This window comes from Panthera leo, chromosome D2 (genome assembly GCF_018350215.1).
Source record: "Panthera leo isolate Ple1 chromosome D2, P.leo_Ple1_pat1.1, whole genome shotgun sequence".
NCBI classification, from domain to species: domain Eukaryota; kingdom Metazoa; phylum Chordata; class Mammalia; order Carnivora; family Felidae; genus Panthera; species Panthera leo.
In genome coordinates, this window is record NC_056689.1 from 77871427 (window position 1) to 77898273 (window position 26847).

Below are 26847 nucleotides of genomic sequence, written 5' to 3' on the forward strand. Positions count from 1 at the left end.
CACAATAATTGAAAGCACTCTTATCCTGGAGTGGTGCTACACAAAAACAATACGGAAATTTAGTCAAGGCTGCTGAGTGACTTCATATTGAAAACCTCATTTTGTTGAGTTTATGGAAAGTAGGTTGGTGTGGACCACTTTCCTTGCAAGAACCACAAGGAGTGGGTTGGTAGCAGGCAGTGGCTGTGACAAAAGTCAGTGCAGGATGATAGCTGAAAGCCTTGACAATAGAGGTGGAGTCTGTATGTCCTTGGACTCATTTGTTCAATGTTTGTGACTCCGTGTCCTTGTCTATAAGTGGGGATACTGGGTTGGGGTAAAGATGAACTGAGATAGTACATATAAATAGTAAAACATGGTGTTGTTCTCAACTATGAAGATGTAATACTTCTTCAGTAAATGTGTTTAAGGTCCAGAGCACTTTCCAGAGGGCTATTGGAGTCACCACACAGTCCCCTTAGGCTTCCCTTCTAGAATAACTGGAGTGGTCTAGCCAGTAGATATGGGCTGGTTTGATGACACCGGTTTGTTTTTATACTCAAGCTCTTCTTCAGGCCCTCTTCACCCCCACTAGAACAATAATGTATGCCATGTTCAAATGTACACAATAATTACTCCAGAAGATTTGGGGCAATGGTTGAGTCTAGATGGAAAGGGACCAGCTCCCTTGGAAAGTGACTAGGTCTTTGGGGGGAATGTCTTTTGAGATCTCTTTGTAGCTTTTCCCGGTTGGTTCATTCTGATGGTTCAACTGTCTTGGACATGGTACCCAGCAGTAGAGACCAGACTATTTCTGTTCCTGGAAAACAAAGAAGTGGGAGCTGTTCTTTCCAAGTGATTTACCATCATTCCCAAAATGGCAGCTGACATCATCTACAGCTCTGTGGTTGCTTGCTGGAAGAAAGCAAGTGGGTCTCAGTACATTTGTGGAAAAGTGTCTGTTCAGACTGTGCACAAATAGCCCAGAGACAACCTTAGTGTTCTGTTTGGTGCTATGGCTGGATGTTGTCAGGACTCTGGATCTCAGAGCTTCTGAGTTGGATGTTTATTGACTGCCGTGTGACTAAGCAAAGATACCTGGAACAAGAAAATAGGAATTGTGTGGTGTCATCTGTACTGTGTTTAAATGTCAGAGTTTTCAACAGAGGACTCTCTCAGGCATGTCTGTCATCATGTCCTTGAGTGTGGGAGCAGGGATGGCATGTCAGAAATGAGGTGGGGATGTTCTGGTGCAGACATTTCCTAGGTGTGTGGCCTCTGTTGAAAGAATGCTCTAGCTTCTTGTTTCCATTTTGGATTGCTTCTCCATCCTCAGGGGCGTGCAGCTACATGGCCTCACTGGCCCTGTTACTGGGTCATCAACAATATGAAGCAGGGCAGCTGGAGAAGTCCAGTGTGGAACCCCCATTCAAAGTGTTGAGACAAATGGGGTGGTTCTCTGGCATCCAGTCCCCTCTCTGGCCTGTTGGTTTTGCTAGAGAGAGACAAATCTCTGAACCCCTGAGTTCTGCTCCCAGCAGGACTCACATTTACAAAGAATCTGGAGAAGTTTGTCAAATGCCTTAACTTTCCCTGTACCAGGAAGTTAAGAAAAAAGGGATCGTGAAAGAAAATTTATTAAAATTTATAATAAGAATTTAAACATAGCAGATCTCCTGTATGAAGTAGATTTTGGCACATTAGCATTAGAAAAAGTAAAAGTGTTACCATCACATGTCCTTTTAGCAAAATGAGATGGTCCAAGTTCTTGCTGAGAAATATCACTGATGAAATCCTTTCCACTGAAGTGAGTGAGCGCACTATATTTTGTTTTTGTACTTAGAATTATATTACTGACTCTTTGATTCTTGCATTTGAGGAAGTTCCTCTAGGTTATCATAATTTGAAGGCTCAGAGTCTGAGATTTCAATTGTACAAGCATTTTCACCATTACTCTTAGCATCTACAGGACTGCTCTCTATCTCTTTATGTTCCTCTTCTGACTCATCTAGTTATTGTGAAACATCTTCCTTTGTCAATTTTCTTCTCTTTATCATTGATAACAAGTAATGAAACGTTCTGAATTCTTAATTTAATTCAATGAAAGCCAAAAGCATCCTACAAAGACAGTGTCTCCAGTCTTTAAAAAAATACCCTCTTGAAAGCTACGGTGATATTTGGGTCACTGAGAAATGGTGACCCATTCCATTTGTCTTCTAGATAAAGCCTACCATTCCATTTTTTTCTTCTAGATAATGCCACCATTCTCTCTTTGTCTTTATTATAGAACTCTTTTTTAATGATAGTTAATAATTAATGAGTAATGATGAACCAATTTCTCACATGATGAAATAGCAAAATGTCTCAAGATATAGGAAAAAGGGGATCACTGAGAGCCCATAATGTATCTTGGACTTCTAAAAGGATCCAGTGAACCCATATAGTGACTATAAGAATGAGTTTTATTCTGTTTTCTTTTCTTTTATTAAAGTTTTTTTATAAGTTTATTTTTGAGAGAGAGAGAGAAAGACAGAGCATGAGTGGGGAGGGGCAAAGACAGAGGGAGACACAGAACCAAAGCAGAATCTAAGCTGTCAGCACAGAGCCTGACGCGGGGCTCAAACTCATGAACTGTGAGATCATGACCTGAGCTGAAGTCGGATGCTTAACCGACTGAGCCACCAGGCGCCCCTATCGTATTTTCTTCTAATGAATAAATATTCTTTTTGTCCTTTGGAAGACCTCTAAAAACATAGAAAGGTCATGACCTATCAATCCTCACAAATAGAATGCGATTTGCTCAAAAAAAGAAACTCAAAAACTAAAATTAAGCCTGATGGCCCCTGAAGGTGTCCTTAGGGTTAATCTGAAGTCGAAGGGCATGGAGAGCTTTAGAGTGGCCTCACTGATGATAAAGATCCAGGGTTCTCTAGATGTCGGTTTTCTTCAAGATAGACTAGAAATTTCACAGGGTATGGATCAGAAGGAAGAGGTCATCTGCTGCCAGAATAAATACTTTTTTAGGGGGCCTCTGAGTGGCTATTCTGAGTGCTGACTCCACTCAAACTTCAGACTGGAAGGAGGATTCAACTGGCATCCAGAATCCTAGAAACCCGTCTACGCTGCCTTTTCTTGTCTAGCCTTTCTTTCTGCGAACAGATTACGCTATAAACTGTAGCGTAAGTGGGCAGCGTAAAGAGGCATGTACTTCATTACATCTAAAATTATCAAACACTCCATATCCAGCCCACTTGTAATCTATTCTTGCAAAACCCCAAACACTGCAAGAACACTGTCGGCACAGAGACCCAAGAGTGAGCCACAGCGCCCCCTGGCATGGTTGTAAGGTAACGCTCAAGCCAATTTCTGTGACTGTACATCATTTATAAACAGCAGAACCTCTGTTTCAAGGTGAATTTTGTTTCTGTCTAGGTCTGTGGAACCCCTTGACTACAGACTATGGTAAGACATTTTTTCTTTACTTGTCTTCCTGGGGTTTTGCTCACTGGCTGAGCCAGCCAGTTATGCTGCTGTTGCTGCTGCTGTTGGCTAGTTGAGGCTGAGTGCAGTCTTGGCCACAGGGCTAGCACCTGTCCTTTAGAACGCAGGGATGGAGAGGGAAGGATCAGTGGATGCTGAGACCCTAGGCATGTCCCAGATCCGCACTCAGCCAGTCTCACCTGTCATTCTCCTTCCTTCTCTCTGCTTCTCGCTCATTCGTTGCGTGAGATTAGCTTCAGCTTGGTGTCAGGAGAGATAGGTGAAAAAAAGCCAGTGCCTCTTCTTAGTGATAGTTATCTTGATGATAACTTACATCTCCGAAGCACTTTCTATGTGCCTTGCACAAAATCAGTTTCATACACCAAATGAGTTAATGTATAAAAAAATCATTTAAAAATATTGCTTGGCACGTAGTATGTGCTCAGCTAATGCACACAGTAAGTGCTATTATCATGAAATCTTTCCAACACTTTGAGGTAAGTGGTATTATTACCCCCAAGTTGCAGATGAGGAAACTGGGGCACAGATTGGTCACTTGTCAATAGTTATATGTCTAAGGCCACAGGGTGGGGAAGTGTCTGGGCAGAAATTTGAACCCAGAACAGGTGCCTGTTCTCTGTTCACTATTCTTACTAAATCTATCCATCTTTCCTCAACCTCTGAGCATCTGTGCACACTTTCCACTGAATTTGATATGTCAGAGTCCTTGATGTGACCACTTAGGACAGTGGATCCTACCATGGGGTTCTTGGCTCTGTTGAGACCAATCTCTGTCCTTTCAGAAGCTGCCCTAAGGGTCCAAATGTGGCCTTGGAGGGGCTGGAGGGGAGTTTTTTGGTGATTGACCACCAGTAAAGGGCATCTGAGGGTAGGGAGACTGAGAGATCTTCTGCAGAGACATTCACAGCAGTGAAGGGGCAGCAGGAAAGACTGAGGAGGCCTGGAATGCACCTCTAGAATACTCTAGAAACAGCCCGATTGGCATTTCCTCTCTCTTTCTCTGATTCCTTCCTTTATAAAGACCATAGCAACCACCTGCCCCCTTATCTTCCATCCCATCCCACCCTCTCTGGTCCCCCCCCCCCCCCCCCATAAATTTCTCATAACCACAAACCAACCATTGAAAAGCATACCTTAGACCCAGCTCCTGCTGTCACAGTGTTGGGCTGGATTCCTCAGACCCTGCTGCCTGTTTTCCTCCCATAGCACAGGTGGTTCAGCAGGATCATGTCAGGCAGGAGCAAGGTGCCCACGACGGTGGCACCCCGGCTCTGTCAGGAGGCTTGAAAGGTGACCTGAGGCCCACTCTTGGATGAATGCCGTCCAAGACTTGACCCTGATCAAGTGGAGAATACAGTGAGGTGCTTTGAGCAGGAAAATGAGTTGAACATATTCACAATTTATGAAAATAAAACTTGGGACATTCCAGGGGGAAACAGATCAATCCCATCAGCAGAGGAGGGGGCATAGAGTAAGCTCTCCATAAATGCTTATGGAATCCATCAATGGGATGGATTCAAGAGAGAGGGGCAGAGGGCAGGAAAGTCCACTGACAGGGCCCTGGAGTAGGCCAGGTTCAGGAGAAGGAAGATCTAGCAAAATGGCAGTGAGAATAAAAGGAAAGACAACCCTGTTGATACGTTGGATACAAGAGGTACAGAAGAGGGGGAATCCAATATAGCAACCAGATTTCCAACACCGCTCATGTGGAGCATGGTGACTCCATGATTGAAGTAGACAAAAGAGACTATGTTGGGTACCAGACAGCAGGGCCCGGCTATCCAGAAGGTCACTGGGAATATTGGTCTAGAGCTTGGCTGGGCTTGTAGGGGTTGATCAGCACTGGAGAGGTGGCTTTGGGGGTCCCTCCTCCTGGAAAGCTCTCAGAGCACATGAGCTCATTCAGGGGGAAGATAGCATGAGAAGAGGGCTAAGACAGCGTGTGGCAGAGCAGCAATATGTAAGGTGCTGGGAGAGGAGAAACAGGGGTGAAGGAGACGGGGAAGTGGTCAGAAGGAGGAGGGGAACAGGGGGTACTGGTGAGTGAAAGCCAAGGGGGCAGAGAGAGGACGAGAGCTTTCCACTCTTTCAATGCAGGTTTGCCTCTGAGGCTGGTGAGCGGAGGTGACCGGTGTCAGGGCCGCGTGGAGGTCCTGTACCAAGGCTACTGGGGCACCGTGTGTGACGATGACTGGGACACCCAGGATGCAGATGTTGTCTGTCGGCAGCTCGGCTGTGGCCTTGCGGTGTTGGCCCCGGGCGGGGCCTACTTTGGTCAGGGCTCGGGGAACATTCTCTTGGGCTCCGTATACTGCTCAGGATGGGAGCCCTACCTGTCGAGCTGCTCCCACAGCGGGTGGTACAACCATGAATGTGGCCACAGGGAAGACGCTGGAGTTGTGTGCTCAGGTAGAGCTGACCTCGCCTCGTGTGGTCGCCTGTGCCCCTTGGATGGCAGAGGTTCCTGCTGACCTCTACATCACGGTGCATGCCCACAGCACTTTGCAGTTTACCTGCTTTACTCTAAGCCATGTCTTATTTGATGTCAGAGGGCAGGTTCCTTTTCACTCAGAAAGGGTGAGATCCCAGGCTCAGAGAAGGCAAGTGACTTGCCTGGAGTCCTAAAGCTGGGAAGCGGTGCAGGTGGGTTTCAGTCACAGGCTCTCCCAGAGTTTGTCAATGCAACACCCAGTGGTATCGTTCTGATGATCCCTGGCCTGGGATGACCAAATGCCTTCCTATGTGGCCCTATCCCCTCCTTTTAAAGTCAGGAGAGAAGGACTAGGGACTTCTGGTCCTTAAAACTTAAATCTATACCAAAATCAAACACGGAAGTAACCAGTATATTCTCTTTACTGGGGATTAAATGACAAGCAAAAGATATTTACACTCACAGTGGAAGAGAGAACTTCTCCTTGGCTCAACCTAGCACACGCCAATGCTGAGTTTCTCCTTGTTCACACAATGCTGGTGGGTGTTCAAGCACCAAGTGGTCTTTTAATCCACAAAGAAACCCTGAGGATAACACTCAATGTGTCCCCCAAAGGGGGATTCCTACATAAATTATCCATCTTTAGAGTGACCTCTGGCATTTGCTATGTGGACTGGTGTGTGCACATGCCCTCGTGCATGGGATGTGACCCAGATAATCCATCACTTGAGAATGGCTTCCCCCAGAAAGTGTGGGCCTCCAAGCAGTCACTTTGGAGTGGTTTATTTCAGCATTTGGGGATGCATCTTTGAAAAAACTGCCTTTATTCTTAGTTGGGGCCACCTCCTCAGGAATATCTCAGTGATGGTAGATACTTGGCATTTAAGGGTGTGGGTGAGCTATAGAAATAGGCAGTTTGTATTGGAAATGCGACCTTGTAAATCAGGTGGGGCTGTGAGTCAACTGGGTTATTTTTTGGATGGAGACAGTGGAGGCGGAGGCGGGGGTTGGTGGTAGGAACAAAGAAGATCTCTGGTGGCATTCCAGCATTGAATAAGGGCTGATGAAATGACAGAGAGAGGAATTCTGTTTTGTCAGGAAGAAATGGAGCCTGTCAGCAGTGGGTGGGGTTTCCGGATCACTGCATACAGCCCTTATTTCAGAGCTAAGGAAACAGAAGTCCACCCCTTCTCAAATGAGAGCCAATACTGATTACCTCTTCCTTTCTCCACTCTAGCTTCTTTGTCTCCCACGGAGGCATCCCTGGCAACAGCTGCGGTAGAAGGTAACATTTGTTATATGGGATCACTATGGGCTCATTACCTCACTGTACTCACAGGGCCATCTCTGATCCAGAAGAGGTGCAAAAGGTGTAAGAGATAGGGGTGCTCAGCAACAAAGAGGGAACCTCTGAACAAGGCCTCAGGCCTCAAAGGGACCATGTCCCTGAGATTGGGGAGGGATTGACCTGCACAGGCACTTCCAAGGAGTTCCAAGGTGGAGCTTGGCGTCTTGTCTCCAGGAAGGCCCTGTTGCTCATGCTCAGGGCCTACCCCTGTGGTCCTCACCGCTGCACGTTGGTGCCTGGCCAGGCTGGGGTGCTGGGTCTCTGGCTGCAGGGCCTGGAGAGGCAAGTGCAAACCTGTTGGGGTAGCATCCTTGCGTGCTTGTGCATTTTCCTGAGCCCATATCAGACCAACTTGGTTCCTTCTCAGTATAAAGTAACCATGGTCCTTCAGCTTATGGGCATCAGAGGTCCCATGCACCCCCCTGGGGGCACCTCCAATGAAACAGCTGGGAGGTAGTCAATACAGCTCGAGTTTCTGGCAACCTGGGCTTTGGGAAGGAAAGTCACTGCCATATCACATGGGAAATGTTGACCCTAGGAGAAAAGAAGGAGAGCCTTCACATGAAGGCCCCTGACTAGGAGTCAGCATGGATCAGCTGGGAATCTTAATGGTACACATGTCCGGCATTTCTGTTCCTCAGGCATTATGCTTTCCTGTCCCTAAAGGCCATGGGGTGAAGTCTGACTTTACCTCTTTCTCTTCCCTATGATTAAGGACACAGATGTCACCAGAGCTGAGGAGGACACTGGCTTTGTTAAATTTAGCCATGTCTTCCCAAGATTCTTACTTGTAGCAGGTGTAAGAGGAGAACCTGCTCCTCTCTAGAGTGGTTTCCTCTGACTATGTATTAGGAGTAACAGCTGGGCCTGACAAGTTCTTTGGTACAACTGGTCCACCCAGGGGTGCAGGTGAGGAACTCAGGGGCTTAAATATCTGACTATGACACAAGACTGCATATAGGACTTACATAGACCTACTCTTGTCAGGACCTCCAGTGTGGGGTAGATGTGGGAGTCAACTTTCTCTAGATCCAAAAAGACCTCAGATAGAAGTCCAATAGGGAATTCAGAAACAAAATGAGTGCTTTAGTGAGAGTGGGTTAAGAGGAGTAATCAGGTCATCTCTTCTTCAGGTCCCAGCACCAGGTAGGATCTTGCTGGGGCCTTGGACGAACACCACAGTTCCTTGAAACAGTGTGAAAATGATAGGTTTAAAGCCATAATCTTACTTAATGGGTAAACATCAGAAGCATTTTCACTAGAGTAGAAAACAAGGCAAGATGGCCTTTGGGACCCCTGTCATTTAACACTGTGCAAGAGATACTAGCCAATGCAATTAGACAAGAGAAATCAGTTAGAAGCATAAGGATTAGAAAAGTTATTTTTACATCTGTCCCCTGGAGCCCTGCATAGGTCACATGTGGGATGGTCAGAATCAAGGTCAGTAGGTTAATGAAGAGAGATTTCTTCCAAAATAGTCTTTTAGAATGAAAGAGCTTGAGGCTAGACAGGTTTGTTCCCTTTTCTAAAGTCACATAGCAAGATGAAATCAAGGTCAGAAATGATGTTTCCTTAGCAGGTTCTATTTTACTTCCAGTTATTGATTCTCCTCAGAAGGGACCTAATTTTACATTTTATGTTTTTCCCCCCTCCTTCTATAATCTATCTATGCAGATAGCACTACAGAGGATACTGGGACTACTGGTGCAATAGGTAATGATTAATTTTATTTGGCTCCTTTTTGGTGGGTAATGATGCCAAATATATACATGGGTGTCACTCTTATTCAGGAAGAATTCTAGGAACTGGGGTGAGAAAGAGTGTTGTATGCATATAACACAAAGGAAGGTCCCTTGTGACCCAGGGCCCAGCTTGAGTTGGAGCTTCCTTCATTGTCCATCCCTAGTGGGTGGGGAGGAATCAGTTGAAATATGGGATCTCTAGGAGCCTTGGGTCAGAGACCAGTGGAATCAGTCTCTAGACTACAGAGTTACCTGTTTCATCCCACAAATACGCACTGGTCCCAGCCATTCTAGCCCCAAAGACTTGAATATGGAGCCAGAAGGAGCATGTGAAAAATGTTTTCTAAGCCAACCTCAGAGCCCAAGATATGTATGAGAACTCACAAGACATCCTGGTGTCATCAGACGAGATTCTCTTCAGCATGGGACAGTCATGGGTCGAGCTGTGTCCCTGTTTTGCTCAGACAAAAAACTTGTGGATAGTCTTTAAGCCCTCTCAAGGCTACAAACTAAGGTGCATTTACTTCCCCTTGAAGTTCTAGTGGCTTAGATTGGGGAGAGAAGTCACTGTCCTTTTAACCTTGAAGAATTCTAACTCATGATACTTTAAGAGTCCAGCCTAGTTAAAACTCTCAGTGACCTTCACCTACTGTGAAGCACTATGAATATGATAGAGTCCTAAGACTTTGTCATTTGTGGCAACATGTAAGAGAAATGTTATGCCTTCATTTAGGGACTGAATTTGGTTTGGTCTTAAGGCTGGTGAGTAGAGGTGACTGGTGTCAGGGCCACGTGGAGGTCCTGTACTGAGGCTCTTGGGGCACTGTGTGTGATGATGACTGGGACACCAATGATGCCAATATGGTCTGTAGGCAGCTGGGCTGTGGCTGGGCCATGTCAGCCCCAGGAATTGCCCAGTCTGGTCAAGGCTCAAGGCCAATTGTCTTGGACAATGTGCACTGCTCGAGGCATGAGTCCTACCCGTGGAGCTGCCCCCACAATGGCTGAACTCACACAACTGTGGCCATGGGGAGGATGCCAGTGTCATCTGTTCAGGTGGGAAACAAATATTCCTGGCTCTCTCTTGAAGTGGTCTTTGATGGGAACAAACACACTGCATACTACAAGGCCCACATCCAACCCTCTCTGAGATATCCTGTGCCTCCTAAGGTTTCCTGGAGACAGCAGGAAACTGATGTACAATAAGAAAGAAAGGGTAGAGTATGTTCTCCTCCCCTATTAGGCCAACAGAGAAGGACCAATATGACTTTGCAACAACAATGGCATAGTGGGTGAAAGGAACCATCCACTATTCAGTGGACAGAAAAATTGAGCCATTATTCCTTCTCAGTGGAATTATTACTCAGTACACCACCAATTTCCCAGGACGATCTTTCTCAAGGCACACATCTTGTGTGTGGTTGGAAAACGAACCACCTTCACCCCTTTGCGGTCAAATTATGTTGGGTCATCAGTGAGGCAAACTCAGAGAACAGGATTGCGGTCCAAACTGTGCATTTGGGCAGGCAGTGAATAGCAGTTGGAAGTGGGGAAGGTGCAGGGAATGGCCGCTCAGTAGTACACAGAATGCTGAAGAACCACATATGACTAAGGGACCTGAGCTTCACCCCTGCAGAAAGCCCAAGAGACCTTGTAAAGATTGAGAGCATTGCACCTGGGCTGGTGGAATTGGAGTCTTCCTAGAATAACTGCCCAGACTCATTCTTGCTGTTCCCATGCTGAATGAACACAATGATTTGGCAGCCTGTTGCAGGCAGGGTGGTGGCATTCTGCTTGCTGGAAAGTCAGCCCTCAGACCTAGCAAGGCAGGCAATGGCAATGGGACATAGGGTGGGGCCCCCAGAGGTTGGAGAGATTCATGGAGGGCCCTGGCTCTGTCTAACTGAGGGCACGTGAAGTCATCAGCTCTGTATGCATAGTCTCATAATCTTCCAGCTTGATCCAGTTGGGGCACCGGTCGCTTTGTGTCTAACCTCAAGTTTCTTTCTCACAGCTACTCACACCCAGTCCACAAGCCAGCCAGGTGAGTCCTTATGACCGTACTTGGAATGTTCCTTTTCTTCATCCCCCCCCCACCCCATGCCTCTTCTACCCATTCTGGGAGAACCACTGTTCTTCAGAGAACCTATGTACACGTTTTGTCCCCCACCCCCATCATAGAGTCCCCAACAGGTGGTTCTTAACCAGACCTGGGATTCTAAAGTCCCATCTGTCTATCAATCCATGATGTTTCATCCAGTCCTTTCAGGCTGTCCCAGGAGACAGCTGCCTGAAGGTTCAGGGAACTGGCCCTGCGTTACATGAATTTCAGCTGTAAGGCAATCTTGGCTGATATGATGAGTGGGAGAGTGGACACGGATGACGATTAACCTCCTCTGAAGGGACAGCAGGCTGGATTCTCTTCATCACTCACTGCTTTCAGCAACCTCAGATTCATCAGGGTCACATGTATATCCAAAGTGGCAGGGACAGTGCCCAGGGGATAGGAGTGTAATAACTGATGGCAAGTTTCGGGTACCAAGATACCTGACTGGTTTCAAGTCAACCCACTATGCTCCTGACGCTTTTTGCCCAAGCTTCAGAGTGTGGGAAACTGCTCAGACTACATGCCTCAGAGCAGGGAGGTGGCAAAGGCTTTGTAAGGGAGAAAAGAACATGCTAGGCTTAGAGACTGATGTGGATGGACCAGGCTGTGCTCTTGCATGGCCTTGATCCCAAGAGAGCTGGCTGAGCAGGAGGCTTGTGTATCACAAATAGAAGCAAGGTGGCAGGCTGCAATGTGCATTGTCAGCTGCCTGCCAAAAACTCTTTCAAAAGACCGCTTTCCATGAGGTCTAACTCTGGCCTTTCCCTTTGTCATCACTTCCAGGCACCTGGCTCCCCACCTCCACACCTGTAACACCAAATATAGGTAAATGACCCCCTTGACTCATTCTTCTTCTAGATAAAGTTTGGGTTTGGAAGTGACAGGAGGAGTCGCAGGGTGTGCCCTTCGTTATTTTTTGTCCCTGTGTGTGTGTGTTTGGTGGTAGAAAGAGGTGTCTCTCACACCCTAGGTCTGATCTTAGGGGGCTGGCCACCTGAATCAGGGGAATCATGGGATGAAGTTCAGTGAAGAGTCTCCAGCAGGGAGTTAATGTAATACTTAGAGCCCTCAAAAGTCCTGCTGTGACCTTGCTCATGGCTCCCACGCTATGGAGTGGGGCCTCAGGAAGAGGGGGGCAACACGACGGTACTGCTCCTTTCTTGCCAAGTTGCCATCAAGTCCTGGGGCTTTTTCCAGAAAACGTCAGGGCTCCTCAGAAGCCAAAAAGCTGCCCAACAGAGCAGTGGTCTTGGCTTGCAACCAGTAGTTATGGGGCTCGATCCTGAGCAGGCCCAGTGGGGTTTGGGGTTATCTTCCTACTCACCTCGATTGAATCATAAGGTGCTTCCCTGCATCAGAATATCCTAAGGCCTAGGATGTGTAGGATGTTTCCACTCTTTCCCTGTGAGGAAGATTAAACTCTAGGCATGTTCAAAGGTGAATGATGCTCAGGGCACTTTGGCCATGAGCAAGCCCCTGAGTCTGGAATATGCCTTAAACCTACGACCAGAAGATAGACATGGACAGCGGGTTTTGTTCTTTGTCTTGCTAGGGAGTGAGGCAGGTTTGGCCCTGAGGCTGGTGAATGGAGGTGACCGGTGTCAGGGCCGCGTGGAGGTCCTGTACCAAGGCTCCTGGGGCACCGTGTGTGATGACGATTGGGACACCAATGACGCCAACGTGGTGTGCAGGCAACTGGGCTGTGGCTGGGCCGTGTCGGCCCCGGGAAGTGCCCGCTTTGGTCAGGGCTCAGGGTCCATTGTCCTGGACAACGTGCGCTGCTCCGGGCATGAGTCCGACCTGTGGCGCTGCCCCCACAACGGCTGGAACTCGCACAACTGTGGCCATAGTGAGGACGCCAGTGTCATCTGCTCAGGTGAGCCTCTCATCATTCGGTGTTTGTCTTTTGGGGGTAGGGGTAGGGAAGAGAGACCTCACATTCTGATCAGCTCTTTGGAAGCTACTTATATCATCCTTGTCTTCCTCAAGTCTCCTGAACTCTCCACTAGAAGCAGGATTAGCTTTTTCAGGCTGCCAGGTGTGGAGATGGTAACTTAGGACAAGAACCAAACCACAAGTCTCCATGAAACAATTACGGGCCTCCTGCAATGCTGCATCAGGCGGCGAAAGATCCTCCTGCAAAATGGAGGACTCTCATGGGGATCCCGGCTAGGATTACAGAGTTTGTATGTGTGTGCCTTTGGTGGCCCTGGGCTTGGGGTCCTGAGTCCCTGACTGCATCTCCCACCCGAGAAATGGGATGCCTGGTCCGTGCACTGGATTGTGCTGCGAAGGACAGCTGCTTTTGCAATTCCTGCCAGGCAAACCTTGTCATGACCCCTGCTTAGGCCTGAAAGATCAGCCATTGCCTTTTGGTAGAAGCTGGACTCCTTGAACTTGCCTCTGCAGCAGGCTGCCAAAAGCTCTACGGAGATGATCTTTTTTGCTTCAATATGGTCATGACATGTAGACATGAAGCTAATCATCTTACTATTGGATAGAATATTTGTGGTCTTCCTGGTCTTCTTACAAGGAGCATCCTTCCAGGGTGTGGGTGGATTGTGCCCTGCTCTTCATGGCAGGGGACAAGCTTCAAAGGTTGTGACCTCCTCAGGTCCTCGACCTTTGTGTCCAGTCATATCAGTTCTGTGCACTGTGTCTCATGTACTTTTGTTTTCACAGCTGCCCAGTCTCAGCCGACGATCACACCAGGTGAGTTCTGCTGCTTCTTGTCTCCTGACTATCTCAGTCAGTAGTTTCAGTGGGGGAACAGTGGACTGTTTCTGCCACCTGGGCCTTCCCTGACCATTGTCAATGTGTGGACACTTCCAGTTGAGCCCACAACACACGGACTGTCCTTACTGGCTCAGTGAAATAAGAGTCCTCTGGGTACACCGTCCTCACTAAGACCTTAGATGACAGAGAAGGCTGTCTCGGGAACATTTCTGCTGGATTGCATTGCCTGGACCAAATGCTCCACGTGTTGGGAGAATAGAGACGTTTTCACGTCCTACTCCCCATGTGGAGCCTACGTGATGCGTTTCCCAACGACAGGGTCATGACAGCACGGCAGTTACCCTTGCACATGGCACCACCTTGTTGCCGTTGTGCTTGACATTCGACGGTGGGATTTTGGCTCTTGGCAGCCTCTCGGCAGAGACCCCTTTCTCCTCTATCCGGCAGAACTCCTCAGATATCACCACCATTGGTCCCACCTAATAGTCACTTGAGCCAACCTTGATTGACTCCCCCTCCATTCTAATTCTACTTTTTTGTTTCTGTCTCTCTCTCTGTCTCTCCAGATTGGTGGTATACAAGTCCTTCCTACAGTAAGCATCCTTGATTTCCTGCCGAAAGATTATCATCAACACCATAACCAACTGGCGTGGGTTAAATTCCTCCATGTGGGATCAGCTTCCGCCCTAACCAGCGTATTCAGTGTGGGGCGTTCTGTTTCCCCACAAGAATTATGATTTCCTGCCCCCTACCGGTTGTGGGATCTACTAGTCAGGATGCTTATGTTCGCAAGTGACAGGAAGCCAGCTCCACCTGTCTCATGCTAGGAGAGAGTCAGTGACTCCCATAATGGGGACATTAGTGGTGGGTGGGTCAAGCTTCAGGAACAACGGAATATAAAAGTCCCAGAACCGCCTGCTCACAGTATTTGTCTTAGCACCATTTTCTCTTATGTGCCAGGGCTTCACAATATGGCTGTGCTTTGTGCACATGAGGGGCCGATGCCAGCACCAGGTCCCCATGCCACCAGGAGAAGGACTCTGTTTGTCACCCATTCTGTGGCTGACAGGTCCTGGGAGGCCTCTAATACCTGCTTGGGAAGAGATGAGTCACCGGAACCATGTGCATGGGCTCTGATTCCCGGGTCAGGGTCCCCATGGCCACCGTCTATACCTCCAGAGACAGGGACAAGATGTGATACTAGGGCCTCCTTGACCCTCATGGACAGGGGTCTTGGCCACTTGACTTCATGGGAGCGATGGTGTCTGTACCTACAACTCAGGGCAAGCGGTTTCTGACCCAAAGAAGCTCTTCCCTGTCAGAGCTTTGTTCTGTCCCAAGTGCTCTCTGCTGAATGCTGCCCACATTTGCCCAGTCCAGGCACAGAAGCTTGCCTCTCCCAGGGCTGTCAGGCCATGTCGCGCTCTACGCTGGAGCTGGCCTCCGGTTTCAGGTCCGGTTCTGTGCTGACAGTGCAGTGTCCGTGGGGCAACTGAGAGGGACTCGATTGCCCCTACAGCCTGGTAGCTCGTCTTCCGTAGGGACCGTAGGGGTGTCTGCTCCTGCTTCTTTCAGTCCTACAGTAGGATGGGGATGATGGTCTGTGTGACTCAGGACTGTAGCAAATGGCCAAATAGTGCTTGCTTTTCTGCTCTTTGGGTCTCTGGGCATAACCGCTACCCCACAATTCTCCAGCCTAATGTCTAGAGTCTGGAGTTTTGAGGATAGTCAGAGCAGTGCCACCAGCACAGTATCTACTTCCAGAATTGTTCATGCCCCTGATGGAGATTCCATGCCGTTACCATTCACACCCAATCCCATTTCTCTCCGGTCATCACCTGTCTGCCTTCTATCAATATGGATTTATTTACTCTGGCATTTTCGTATGAATGGATTCGGTGCATATGTGGCCCTTTGTGGCTGGCTTCTTTCAATGGCAGACTCTCTCAAGGTTCACCACGATGGCACACGTACACAGTGGCCCCATGAATCCCTAGCCTTTTTTTTTTTTTAAACCATTCATCGGTTGAAGGCCATGTTGATTAATTGAATCTTTTGACTCATTTGAATAGGCTTTCCGTGACTGCTGTGTACAATTTTGATATTTGAACAGCTGTTTACAGATCTCCTGGGTATATACCTGGGGTAGAATGTGTGGGTCAAGTGATGACGTTATGTTTCTCTCTTGTGGAAGCACTGAACTGTTTGCCACAGTAGCCACACCAATGTAGGGTGCCATTAGCTGTGTCTGGAAGTTGTGCTTTCTCTACATCCTCAACGACACGACTTCTTCTGTCCCTTTCATTGTAGTCATCTGTCTGTGGATAGGATTTGCCTTTTCCTAACGGCTGCGGAAGCGGTCGTCTTCTCATGGGTTTGTTGCATGTGTCCATCTTGTTTGGAGACCAGAGCTCTCATTGAACGCATGCCTGGAAGAATGAGAACCAGCAATGGTCATGCCCCAGCCCAGCTCACAGGGTGCAAAGGGCTGGGTCCAGGTGAGCCCGATCACTCATGAGCTGTGCTGTCGTGCTGAACGTGGCAAATGACCTTCCTGCCGGCAGACCTAATGCTGCCATGTTGTGTTTCTTTTCTGCCACCCACAGGTCCGGGCTGCTGTGCGTGTGCACAGCTCAGAGTCAGTGATCGTTAGTCCTGCCCACTGGTATGATATTCAGAGGGCTCACGGACTGTTTCAGATTGAGTACAAGCTCGGGGCTTAAGAGCGACACGAGTCAGTGGTCAGCATAAAGGAACCTTCACAAGAACCCTCAGGCCCAGTAGTAGGGTGCACGACATAGGACGGTCAGGGGAAGGTGGGGTGGAGTCTGTAAGCACTAGGTCTAGGACAGTTTCTTGATGGTGGCTGGGTAGGAACTCTGGGCTTGATGTAGGTGCTTGGGTTGGTCATCGAGGTAGGGAGGCAGGCGGCTGGCTTTCACCCTTCGCCCCTGCTTCCCATGACCAGTCAGCAATCCCAGTGCTGACATCGTGGGCCACCAAACTGTGCACATGCGTAAACCTCATGACCCTCCGGGGTATCTGAATAGCCCCTCAATGGTGAACAATGGTGAGCAAGCTTCAGAGAGTCCTGTGCTGGGCAACCTTAACCTGCATGCAGAAGTCATGGTCCCTGAAGTAATTCTTGTCCACTGAGACCCTGGGGCTTTTCCTCCGGGGAGGAAGAGAAAGATAATTTTCGTGTCTCCTGCTAGGGAACGAAACAGGTTTGTCCCTGAGGCTGGTGAATGGAAGTGACCAGTGTCGGGGCCGCGTGGAGGTCCTGTACCGAGGCTCCTGGGGCACCGTGTGTGACGACAGCTGGGACACCAATGACGCCGACGTGGTGTGCAGGCAGCTGAGCTGTGGCCGGGCCATGTCGGCCCCGGGAAGTGCCCGCTTTGGTGAGGGCTCAGGGCCCATTGTCCTGGACGACGTGCGCTGCTCCGGGCAAGAGTCCTACCTGTGGCGCTGCCCCCACAACGGCTGGAACTCGCACAACTGTCGCCATGGGGAGGACGCCAGTGTCATCTGCTCAGGTGAACTTCAAAACTCTCATGGCGATTACTGAGAACCGACACACTCCTTTCTCCAGGGTCCCCACCCGACCTCTCCTGGATATCTGTGTCTCTAGGTCTCCTGGGCGCAGCTGTCCCCTGAAGTGCCACAGAGGTGGACCGCAGGGGCGGCTGCCCTCTTTCTGTGGACAGAAATTGCTTGGGATTATCAGTGACACTGTGGGTGACAAGGTGCATTCACCTTTCAGTGGGCAGCCAAAATGACCCCCTGCTTGTCAGCTGGATCATCTGCTCAGTCCACACCTGTTTTCCTAGGGCCCTTTTCTCAAGGCGCACCTTTTGGGAATGTGGTTGAAAGACGAGCCACCTTCACTCCTTTGTGGCCCTATGCTTCGGGGTCCTCCATGAAGCCAACCTAGGGAGCAGGATTGCAGTCTAGATTGCGCATCTGGGGCGACAGCGATAGTAGTGGAGAAGGGGATCGATGTAGGGAATGGCTGGTGAGTGGCACATGGAACACTGATGAGCCACCGAGGACCCCGGGGCCTGAGCTTGGCCCCCTGCAGAAAGCCTGTGAAACCTTGTCGAGGCTGAGCGCATAGCACCTGGGATGGGAGGCTTGGGATCTTCCTAGCATAACTGTTCAACCCATTCTAGCTGTTTCCACGTGGCGTGGATGCAGTGGTTCTGAGGGTGTTCGTGGGCCTGCTGGTGGCATTCCGACTGCCGGAAAGCCAGTCCTCAGGCCCAGCAAGGCAAGCAATGGCAGTGGGGCATAGGGTGGGGCTCCCAGAGGACTGAGAGATTCATGGAGGGCCCTTGCTGTGTCTGCCCAAGGACACGTGGAGTCATCTGCTTGTGAGATTAGGCTGGTTTCTTCAACCTTTGATCCAGTTGGAGCACCTGTGTGCTTTTGTGTCTGCCTTGAGGTTTTTTCTATTACAGCTGTTCACCCCAATGTACGGTTCGCCCGGGTGAGTGTCAGGTGACCCCACTGGGAATGTCTCTTTTCGCGGTTCCCATCCTTCTTCTCAGCGCTCGGGGGAAGCACCGCTCTTGGTCGAAATTATGGGTATCCCGTGTTTCTGCTTGTCAGTTAGTCACGACAGTGGCTCTTAAAGAGACCTGGAGCTCTAAGAGGCCCGTCTGGCCATCGGCCCAGGAGGTTTCGTGTAGTTGTTTCAGGCTGTCCCAGGAGACAGCTGCGTGCAGGTTCAGGGAACTGGCCTCTGTGTTTGGATTTCAGCTGTAATGCAATCTGGGCCGACACGTTGGGTGGAACAATGGACACGGATGACCACTGCCCTTCTCCTGAAGGGACCTCAGAGCATGCTGGATTCTCTCCATCGCTCGCCGTTTGGAACGCCCTCAGATTCATCTGTGTCCCGTGCATATGTCCAAAGCAGATGAACAGTGCCCTGGGGGTGAAAGTGTAGCAAGTGATGGTGTGTTACAGGCACTAGGATATCTGACTCATTTCAGGTTGACCCAGCACCACTCAGACATGCATACGTCAGGGTGGGCAGGATGCAAAGGCCCTGTGAGGGAGACAGTGACATGCCAGGTTTCGAGATGGATGTGGACGGACCAGGTGGTCCTCCCGCAGAGCCTTCATCCCAACAGGGCTGGCCGAGCAGCAGGCCTGTGCAGCAAGGTGACAATTGCAGGTGTCAGTGGTCAAGAGGCCCGCCACACACTCTTTTCGAAGACTCCTTCCCGAGATGTCTACCTCTCGCTCTTCCCTCTGTCACGATTTCTGGACACCCGGGCCCCCGGTCTACCCACCTATAAGACCAACAGGGAATAAATATTCCTATCCAAGTCCCTGGCTCACTCTCCTTCTACGTAAAGTTTGGTTATGGAAGTCACAGGAGGGGACTCGGGGTGTGTCTTTGCTCTCTTTGCCGCAACCTCTGTGTGTGTTTGGTAGCAGAAAGAGGTGACTCTCAGATCCCAGGTCTGAAGGTAGGCGGATAGCCCCCTGACTCCAGTGGGATCGATGTTCAGTGCTGACCGTTCTGCAGGAGGTTAACGTAATGCTTGGAGATCTGTCCAATCTCCTGAGACCTCCCTCATGGCTCGCAGGCCGTGGAGCATATAGCCTTGGGAAGAAGGGGGCCCATGTGCTAGTATTACACCTTTCTTGCCACGTTGCAAGCAGGTCCTGGGGCTCTGCCTGAACCCAGGCAGGACCCTACAGAAGCCAACAAGCTGCCCCACAGGGCAGCGGTCTCGGCCTGACAGCGATGGCTGGAAGATGCCCTCGTGAGCATGCCCAGCGTGGATGGGGGTTGTCTTCCTACTCACATGCATTGCATCATAGCGTCCTTTCCCGCATCGTGGCATCCTTTGGACAGGTCTGTCTAGGTGTCTCAGCTCTTAGGGTGCGTGGGCTGAAGATTCAGCTCTTGGCATGTTCGAAGGGGAACGGTGCCCGGGGAAGACTGGCCGTGAGCAAGCTTTTGAGTCTGGACCAAGCCTTAAGCCTTTGGCCAGAAGATGGACATGGACAGTGGGTTTTGTTCTTTGTCTTTCTAGGGAACGAGGCAGGTTTGTCCCTGAGGCTGGTGAATGGAGGTGACCGGTGTCAGGGCCGCGTGGAAGTCCTGTCCCAAGGCTCCTGGGGCACCGTGTGTGACGACGACTGGGACATCAATGACGCCAACGTGGTGTGCAGGCAACTGGGCTGTGGCTGGGCCGTGTCGGCCCCGGGAAGTGCCCGCTTTGGTCAGGGCTCAGGGCCCATTGTCCTGGACAACGTGCGCTGCTCCGGGCAAGAGTCCTACCTGTGGCGCTGCCCCCACAACGGCTGGAACTCGCACAACTGTGGCCATAGTGAGGACGCCAGTGTCATCTGTTCAGGTGAGCCTCTTGTCGTTGGGAGTTTCTCTTGCTGTTGGCTAGGGAAGAGAGACGTCATGTTCTGATCCGATCGTTGGAAGCTACCTATATACCATCCCTGTCTTCCTCACGTCTCCTCAACTCTCCTCCAGTGTCAGTGTCAGTGTCAGTTTTTGTCAGGCTGGCAGGTGTGGAGATGGTAAAGTAGGACACGTGCCAAACTGCCAGTCCCCGCGAAGCCGTTACTGGCCCTCCTGCAACATTGCAGGTGGCGGCGAGTGATCGGCCTGCTGAATGGGGGTCTCTCGCGGGGATCCCAGGGCTAGGATTGCAGACCAACCTGTATGTGTGTGGCTACGGCCGCGGCGGGTTTGGGGTCCTGAGCCCCTGGCTGCATGTCCCCCGCTGGAGGGGTGACGCCCGGTCCGTGTGGCGGGTCTGTGGTGCGAGGGGCCAGCTGCTTCTGCGATGACTGCCAGACAAACCTTGTCATGAGCCCTGCTTAGGCCTGAAAGATCAGCCGTGGCATGTTGGCGGGAGCTGGACTCCTCGGTGTTGCTGCCATGGTGGGCGGCTGAAAGCTCAAGGCACACGTCTGGTTTGTGTGCCTTGAGGCCAATCACCTTGACATGGGAAATCATGTTCTTGGTGTGCCTGGCCCTTTGAAGAGGGTCGTCCTTCCAGGGTGTGGATGTCACGGGCCCTACCCTCCGTGGCCGGGGACCAGCGTCGATGGCATCTGACCCGCTCAGATCCTTCCCCCTTGCGTCCGGTTGGGGCAGCTCTGTGCGGTGTCTCACGTGCTCTTGTCTCTTCCCAGCTGCCCAGTCCCAGCCCACGACCGCACCAGGTGAGTTCTGCTGCCTCTTGACTCCTGAGCATCTATCTCCTCTTGTAAGCCAGCCCTGGCCCCAAACTTTACATCTAAGGGGGACTCCGGAGCTTTTCTCTCTCCTGGGCCTTCCTTGGTCCCTCTCGGTTATGTAGACACTTCCAGTTGAACAGCCCACAACACACGGACTGTCCTTACTGGCTCAGAGAAATAAGAGTCCTCTGGGTACACCGTCCTCACTAAGACCTTAGATGACAGAGAAGGCTGTCTCGGGAACATTTCTGCCGGATTGCATTGCCTGGACCAAATGCTCCACGTGTTGGGAGAATAGAGACGTTTTCACGTCCTACTCCCCGTGTGGAGCCTACGTGATGCGTTTCCCAACGACAGGGTCATAACGGCACGGCAATGACCCTTGCACATGGCACCACCTCGTTGCCGTTGTGCTGGACATTCGACGGTGGGATTTTGGCTCTTGGCAGCCTCTCGGCAGAGACCCCTTTCTCCTCTATCCGGCAGAACTCCTCAGATATCACCACCATTGGTCCCACCTAATAGTCACTTGAGCCAACCTGGATTGACTCCACCTCCTTTCTAATTCTACTTTTTGTTTCTGTCTCTCTCTCTGTGTCTCTCCAGATTGGTGGTATACAAGTCCTTCCTACGGTAAGCATCCTTGATTTCCTGCCGAAAGATTATCATCAACACCATAACCAAGTGGCGTGGGTGAAATTCCTAAATGTGGGTTCGGCTTCCGCCCTAACCAGCGTATTCAGTGTGGGGCGTTCTGTTTCCCCACAAGAATTATGATTTCCTGCCACCCACCGGTTGTGGGATCTACTAGTCAGGATGCTTTTGTTCGCAATTGACCGGAACCCAGCTCCACCTGTCTTATGCTAGGAGAGCATATGACATATGCTAATGTCCATAATGAGGACATTAGTGGTGGGTGGGTCTAGCTTCAGGAACAACGGGATGTACAAGTCCCAGGACCGCCTGCTCACAGTGTTTGTCTTAGCACCATTTTCTCTTATGTGCTCGGGCTCACTATGGCTGTGCATTGTGCACATGAGGGGCCGATGCCAGTGCCAGGTCCCCGTGCCACCAGGAGAAGGACTCTGTTTGTCACCCATTGTCTGGTTGACATGTCCTGGGAGGCCTCTGATACCTGCTTGGGAAGAGATGAGTCACCGGAACCATGTGCATGGGCTCTGATTCCCGGGTCAGGGTCCCCATGGCCACCGTCTTATTCCTCCAGAGACAGGGACAAGATGTGATACTAGGGCCTCCTTGACCCTCATGGACAGGGGTCTTGGCCACTTGACTTCATGGGAGCGATGGTGTCTGTACCTACAACTCAGGGCAAGCGGTTTCTGACCCAAAGAAGCTCTTCCCTGTCAGAGCTTTGTTCTGTCCCAAGTGCTCTCTGCTGAATGCTGCCCACATTTGCCCAGTCCAGGCACAGAAGCTTGCCTCTCCCAGGGCTGTCAGGCCATGTCGCGCTCTACGCTGGAGCTGGCCTCCGGTTTCAGGTCCGGTTCTGTGCTGACAGTGCAGTGTCCGTGGGGCAACTGAGAGGGACTCGATTGCCCCTACAGCCTGGTAGCTCGTCTTCCGTAGGGACCGTAGGGGTGTCTGCTCCTGCTTCTTTCAGTCCTACAGTAGGATGGGGATGATGGTCTGTGTGACTCAGGACTGTAGCAAATGGCCAAATAGTGCTTGCTTTTCTGCTCTTTGGGTCTCTGGGCATAACCGCTACCCCACAATTCTCCAGCCTAATGTCTAGAGTCTGGAGTTTTGAGGATAGTCAGAGCAGTGCCACCAGCACAGTATCTACTTCCAGAATTGTTCATGCCCCTGATGGAGATTCCATGCCGTTACCATTCACACCCAATCCCATTTCTCTCCGGTCATCACCTGTCTGCCTTCTATCAATATGGATTTATTTACTCTGGCATTTTCGTATGAATGGATTCGGTGCATATGTGGCCCTTTGTGGCTGGCTTCTTTCAATGGCAGACTCTCTCAAGGTTCACCACGATGGCACACGTACACAGTGGCCCCATGAATCCCTAGCCTTTTTTTTTTTTTAAACCATTCATCGGTTGAAGGCCATGTTGATTAATTGAATCTTTTGACTCATTTGAATAGGCTTTCCGTGACTGCTGTGTACAATTTTGATATTTGAACAGCTGTTTACAGATCTCCTGGGTATATACCTGGGGTAGAATGTGTGGGTCAAGTGATGACGTTATGTTTCTCTCTTGTGGAAGCACTGAACTGTTTGCCACAGTAGCCACACCAATGTAGGGTGCCATTAGCTGTGTCTGGAAGTTGTGCTTTCTCTACATCCTCAACGACACGACTTCTTCTGTCCCTTTCATTGTAGTCATCTGTCTGTGGATAGGATTTGCCTTTTCCTAACGGCTGCGGAAGCGGTCGTCTTCTCATGGGTTTGTTGCATGTGTCCATCTTGTTTGGAGACCAGAGCTCTCATTGAACGCATGCCTGGAAGAATGAGAACCAGCAATGGTCATGCCCCAGCCCAGCTCACAGGGTGCAAAGGGCTGGGTCCAGGTGAGCCCGATCACTCATGAGCTGTGCTGTCGTGCTGAACGTGGCAAATGACCTTCCTGCCGGCAGACCTAATGCTGCCATGTTGTGTTTCTTTTCTGCCACCCACAGGTCCGGGCTGCTGTGCGTGTGCACAGCTCAGAGTCAGTGATCGTTAGTCCTGCCCACTGGTATGATATTCAGAGGGCTCACGGACTGTTTCAGATTGAGTACAAGCTCGGGGCTTAAGAGCGACACGAGTCAGTGGTCAGCATAAAGGAACCTTCACAAGAACCCTCAGGCCCAGTAGTAGGGTGCACGACATAGGACGGTCAGGGGAAGGTGGGGTGGAGTCTGTAAGCACTAGGTCTAGGACAGTTTCTTGATGGTGGCTGGGTAGGAACTCTGGGCTTGATGTAGGTGCTTGGGTTGGTCATCGAGGTAGGGAGGCAGGCGGCTGGCTTTCACCCTTCGCCCCTGCTTCCCATGACCAGTCAGCAATCCCAGTGCTGACATCGTGGGCCACCAAACTGTGCACATGCGTAAACCTCATGACCCTCCGGGGTATCTGAATAGCCCCTCAATGGTGAACAATGGTGAGCAAGCTTCAGAGAGTCCTGTGCTGGGCAACCTTAACCTGCATGCAGAAGTCATGGTCCCTGAAGTAATTCTTGTCCACTGAGACCCTGGGGCTTTTCCTCCGGGGAGGAAGAGAAAGATAATTTTCGTGTCTCCTGCTAGGGAACGAAACAGGTTTGTCCCTGAGGCTGGTGAATGGAAGTGACCAGTGTCGGGGCCGCGTGGAGGTCCTGTACCGAGGCTCCTGGGGCACCGTGTGTGACGACAGCTGGGACACCAATGACGCCGACGTGGTGTGCAGGCAGCTGAGCTGTGGCCGGGCCATGTCGGCCCCGGGAAGTGCCCGCTTTGGTGAGGGCTCAGGGCCCATTGTCCTGGACGACGTGCGCTGCTCCGGGCAAGAGTCCTACCTGTGGCGCTGCCCCCACAACGGCTGGAACTCGCACAACTGTCGCCATGGGGAGGACGCCAGTGTCATCTGCTCAGGTGAACTTCAAAACTCTCATGGCGATTACTGAGAACCGACACACTCCTTTCTCCAGGGTCCCCACCCGACCTCTCCTGGATATCTGTGTCTCTAGGTCTCCTGGGCGCAGCTGTCCCCTGAAGTGCCACAGAGGTGGACCGCAGGGGCGGCTGCCCTCTTTCTGTGGACAGAAATTGCTTGGGATTATCAGTGACACTGTGGGTGACAAGGTGCATTCACCTTTCAGTGGGCAGCCAAAATGACCCCCTGCTTGTCAGCTGGATCATCTGCTCAGTCCACACCTGTTTTCCTAGGGCCCTTTTCTCAAGGCGCACCTTTTGGGAATGTGGTTGAAAGACGAGCCACCTTCACTCCTTTGTGGCCCTATGCTTCGGGGTCCTCCATGAAGCCAACCTAGGGAGCAGGATTGCAGTCTAGATTGCGCATCTGGGGCGACAGCGATAGTAGTGGAGAAGGGGATCGATGTAGGGAATGGCTGGTGAGTGGCACATGGAACACTGATGAGCCACCGAGGACCCCGGGGCCTGAGCTTGGCCCCCTGCAGAAAGCCTGTGAAACCTTGTCAAGGCTGAGCGCATAGCACCTGGGATGGGAGGCTTGGGATCTTCCTAGCATAACTGTTCAACCCATTCTAGCTGTTTCCACGTGGCGTGGATGCAGTGGTTCTGAGGGTGTTCGTGGGCCTGCTGGTGGCATTCCGACTGCCGGAAAGCCAGTCCTCAGGCCCAGCAAGGCAAGCAATGGCAGTGGGGCATAGGGTGGGGCTCCCAGAGGACTGAGAGATTCATGGAGGGCCCTTGCTGTGTCTGCCCAAGGACACGTGGAGTCATCTGCTTGTGAGATTAGGCTGGTTTCTTCAACCTTTGATCCAGTTGGAGCACCTGTGTGCTTTTGTGTCTGCCTTGAGGTTTTTTCTATTACAGCTGTTCGCCCCAATGTACGGTTCGCCCGGGTGAGTGTCAGGTGACCCCACTGGGAATGTCTCTTTTCGCGGTTCCCATCCTTCTTCTCAGCGCTCGGGGGAAGCACCGCTCTTGGTCGAAATTATGGGTATCCCGTGTTTCTGCTTGTCAGTTAGTCACGACAGTGGCTCTTAAAGAGACCTGGAGCTCTAAGAGGCCCGTCTGGCCATCGGCCCAGGAGGTTTCGTGTAGTTGTTTCAGGCTGTCCCAGGAGACAGCTGCGTGCAGGTTCAGGGAACTGGCCTCTGTGTTTGGATTTCAGCTGTAATGCAATCTGGGCCGACACGGTGGGTGGAACAATGGACACGGATGACCACTGCCCTTCTCCTGAAGGGACCTCAGAGCATGCTGGATTCTCTCCATCGCTCGCCGTTTGGAACGCCCTCAGATTCATCTGTGTCCCGTGCATATGTCCAAAGCAGATGAACAGTGCCCTGGGGGTGAAAGTGTAGCAAGTGATGGTGTGTTACAGGCACTAGGATATCTGACTCATTTCAGGTTGACCCAGCACCACTCAGACATGCATACGTCAGGGTGGGCAGGATGCAAAGGCCCTGTGAGGGAGACAGTGACATGCCAGGTTTCGAGATGGATGTGGACGGACCAGGTGGTCCTCCCGCAGAGCCTTCATCCCAACAGGGCTGGCCGAGCAGCAGGCCTGTGCAGCAAGGTGACAATTGCAGGTGTCAGTGGTCAAGAGGCCCGCCACACACTCTTTTCGAAGACTCCTTCCCGAGATGTCTACCTCTCGCTCTTCCCTCTGTCACGATTTCTGGACACCCGGGCCCCCGGTCTACCCACCTATAAGACCAACAGGGAATAAATATTCCTATCCAAGTCCCTGGCTCACTCTCCTTCTACGTAAAGTTTGGTTATGGAAGTCACAGGAGGGGACTCGGGGTGTGTCTTTGCTCTCTTTGCCGCAACCTCTGTGTGTGTTTGGTAGCAGAAAGAGGTGACTCTCAGATCCCAGGTCTGAAGGTAGGCGGATAGCCCCCTGACTCCAGTGGGATCGATGTTCAGTGCTGACCGTTCTGCAGGAGGTTAACGTAATGCTTGGAGATCTGTCCAATCTCCTGAGACCTCCCTCATGGCTCGCAGGCCGTGGAGCATATAGCCTTGGGAAGAAGGGGGCCCATGTGCTAGTATTACACCTTTCTTGCCACGTTGCAAGCAGGTCCTGGGGCTCTGCCTGAACCCAGGCAGGACCCTACAGAAGCCAACAAGCTGC

At 51.0% G+C, this 26847-nt stretch overlaps 1 protein-coding gene across 1 annotated transcript in view; it reads left to right on the top strand.

Annotated features, from left to right (window-relative positions):
- The window catches only part of DMBT1 (deleted in malignant brain tumors 1), a 70362-nt gene that overhangs the window by 10898 nt on the left and 32617 nt on the right, over positions 1 to 26847 (top strand). Inside the window, exons 4-17 of the mRNA XM_042907807.1 lie at positions 3412 to 3441; positions 5578 to 5889; positions 7149 to 7196; positions 8934 to 8972; positions 11016 to 11045; positions 11892 to 11933; positions 12661 to 12984; positions 13791 to 13820; positions 14411 to 14437; positions 17060 to 17383; positions 19901 to 20224; positions 21024 to 21053; positions 21675 to 21701; positions 24330 to 24653. Coding sequence (XP_042763741.1) covers positions 3412 to 3441; positions 5578 to 5889; positions 7149 to 7196; positions 8934 to 8972; positions 11016 to 11045; positions 11892 to 11933; positions 12661 to 12984; positions 13791 to 13820; positions 14411 to 14437; positions 17060 to 17383; positions 19901 to 20224; positions 21024 to 21053; positions 21675 to 21701; positions 24330 to 24653 — 1911 coding nt within the window. The remainder of the gene's footprint in view (positions 1 to 3411; positions 3442 to 5577; positions 5890 to 7148; positions 7197 to 8933; positions 8973 to 11015; positions 11046 to 11891; positions 11934 to 12660; positions 12985 to 13790; positions 13821 to 14410; positions 14438 to 17059; positions 17384 to 19900; positions 20225 to 21023; positions 21054 to 21674; positions 21702 to 24329; positions 24654 to 26847) is intronic.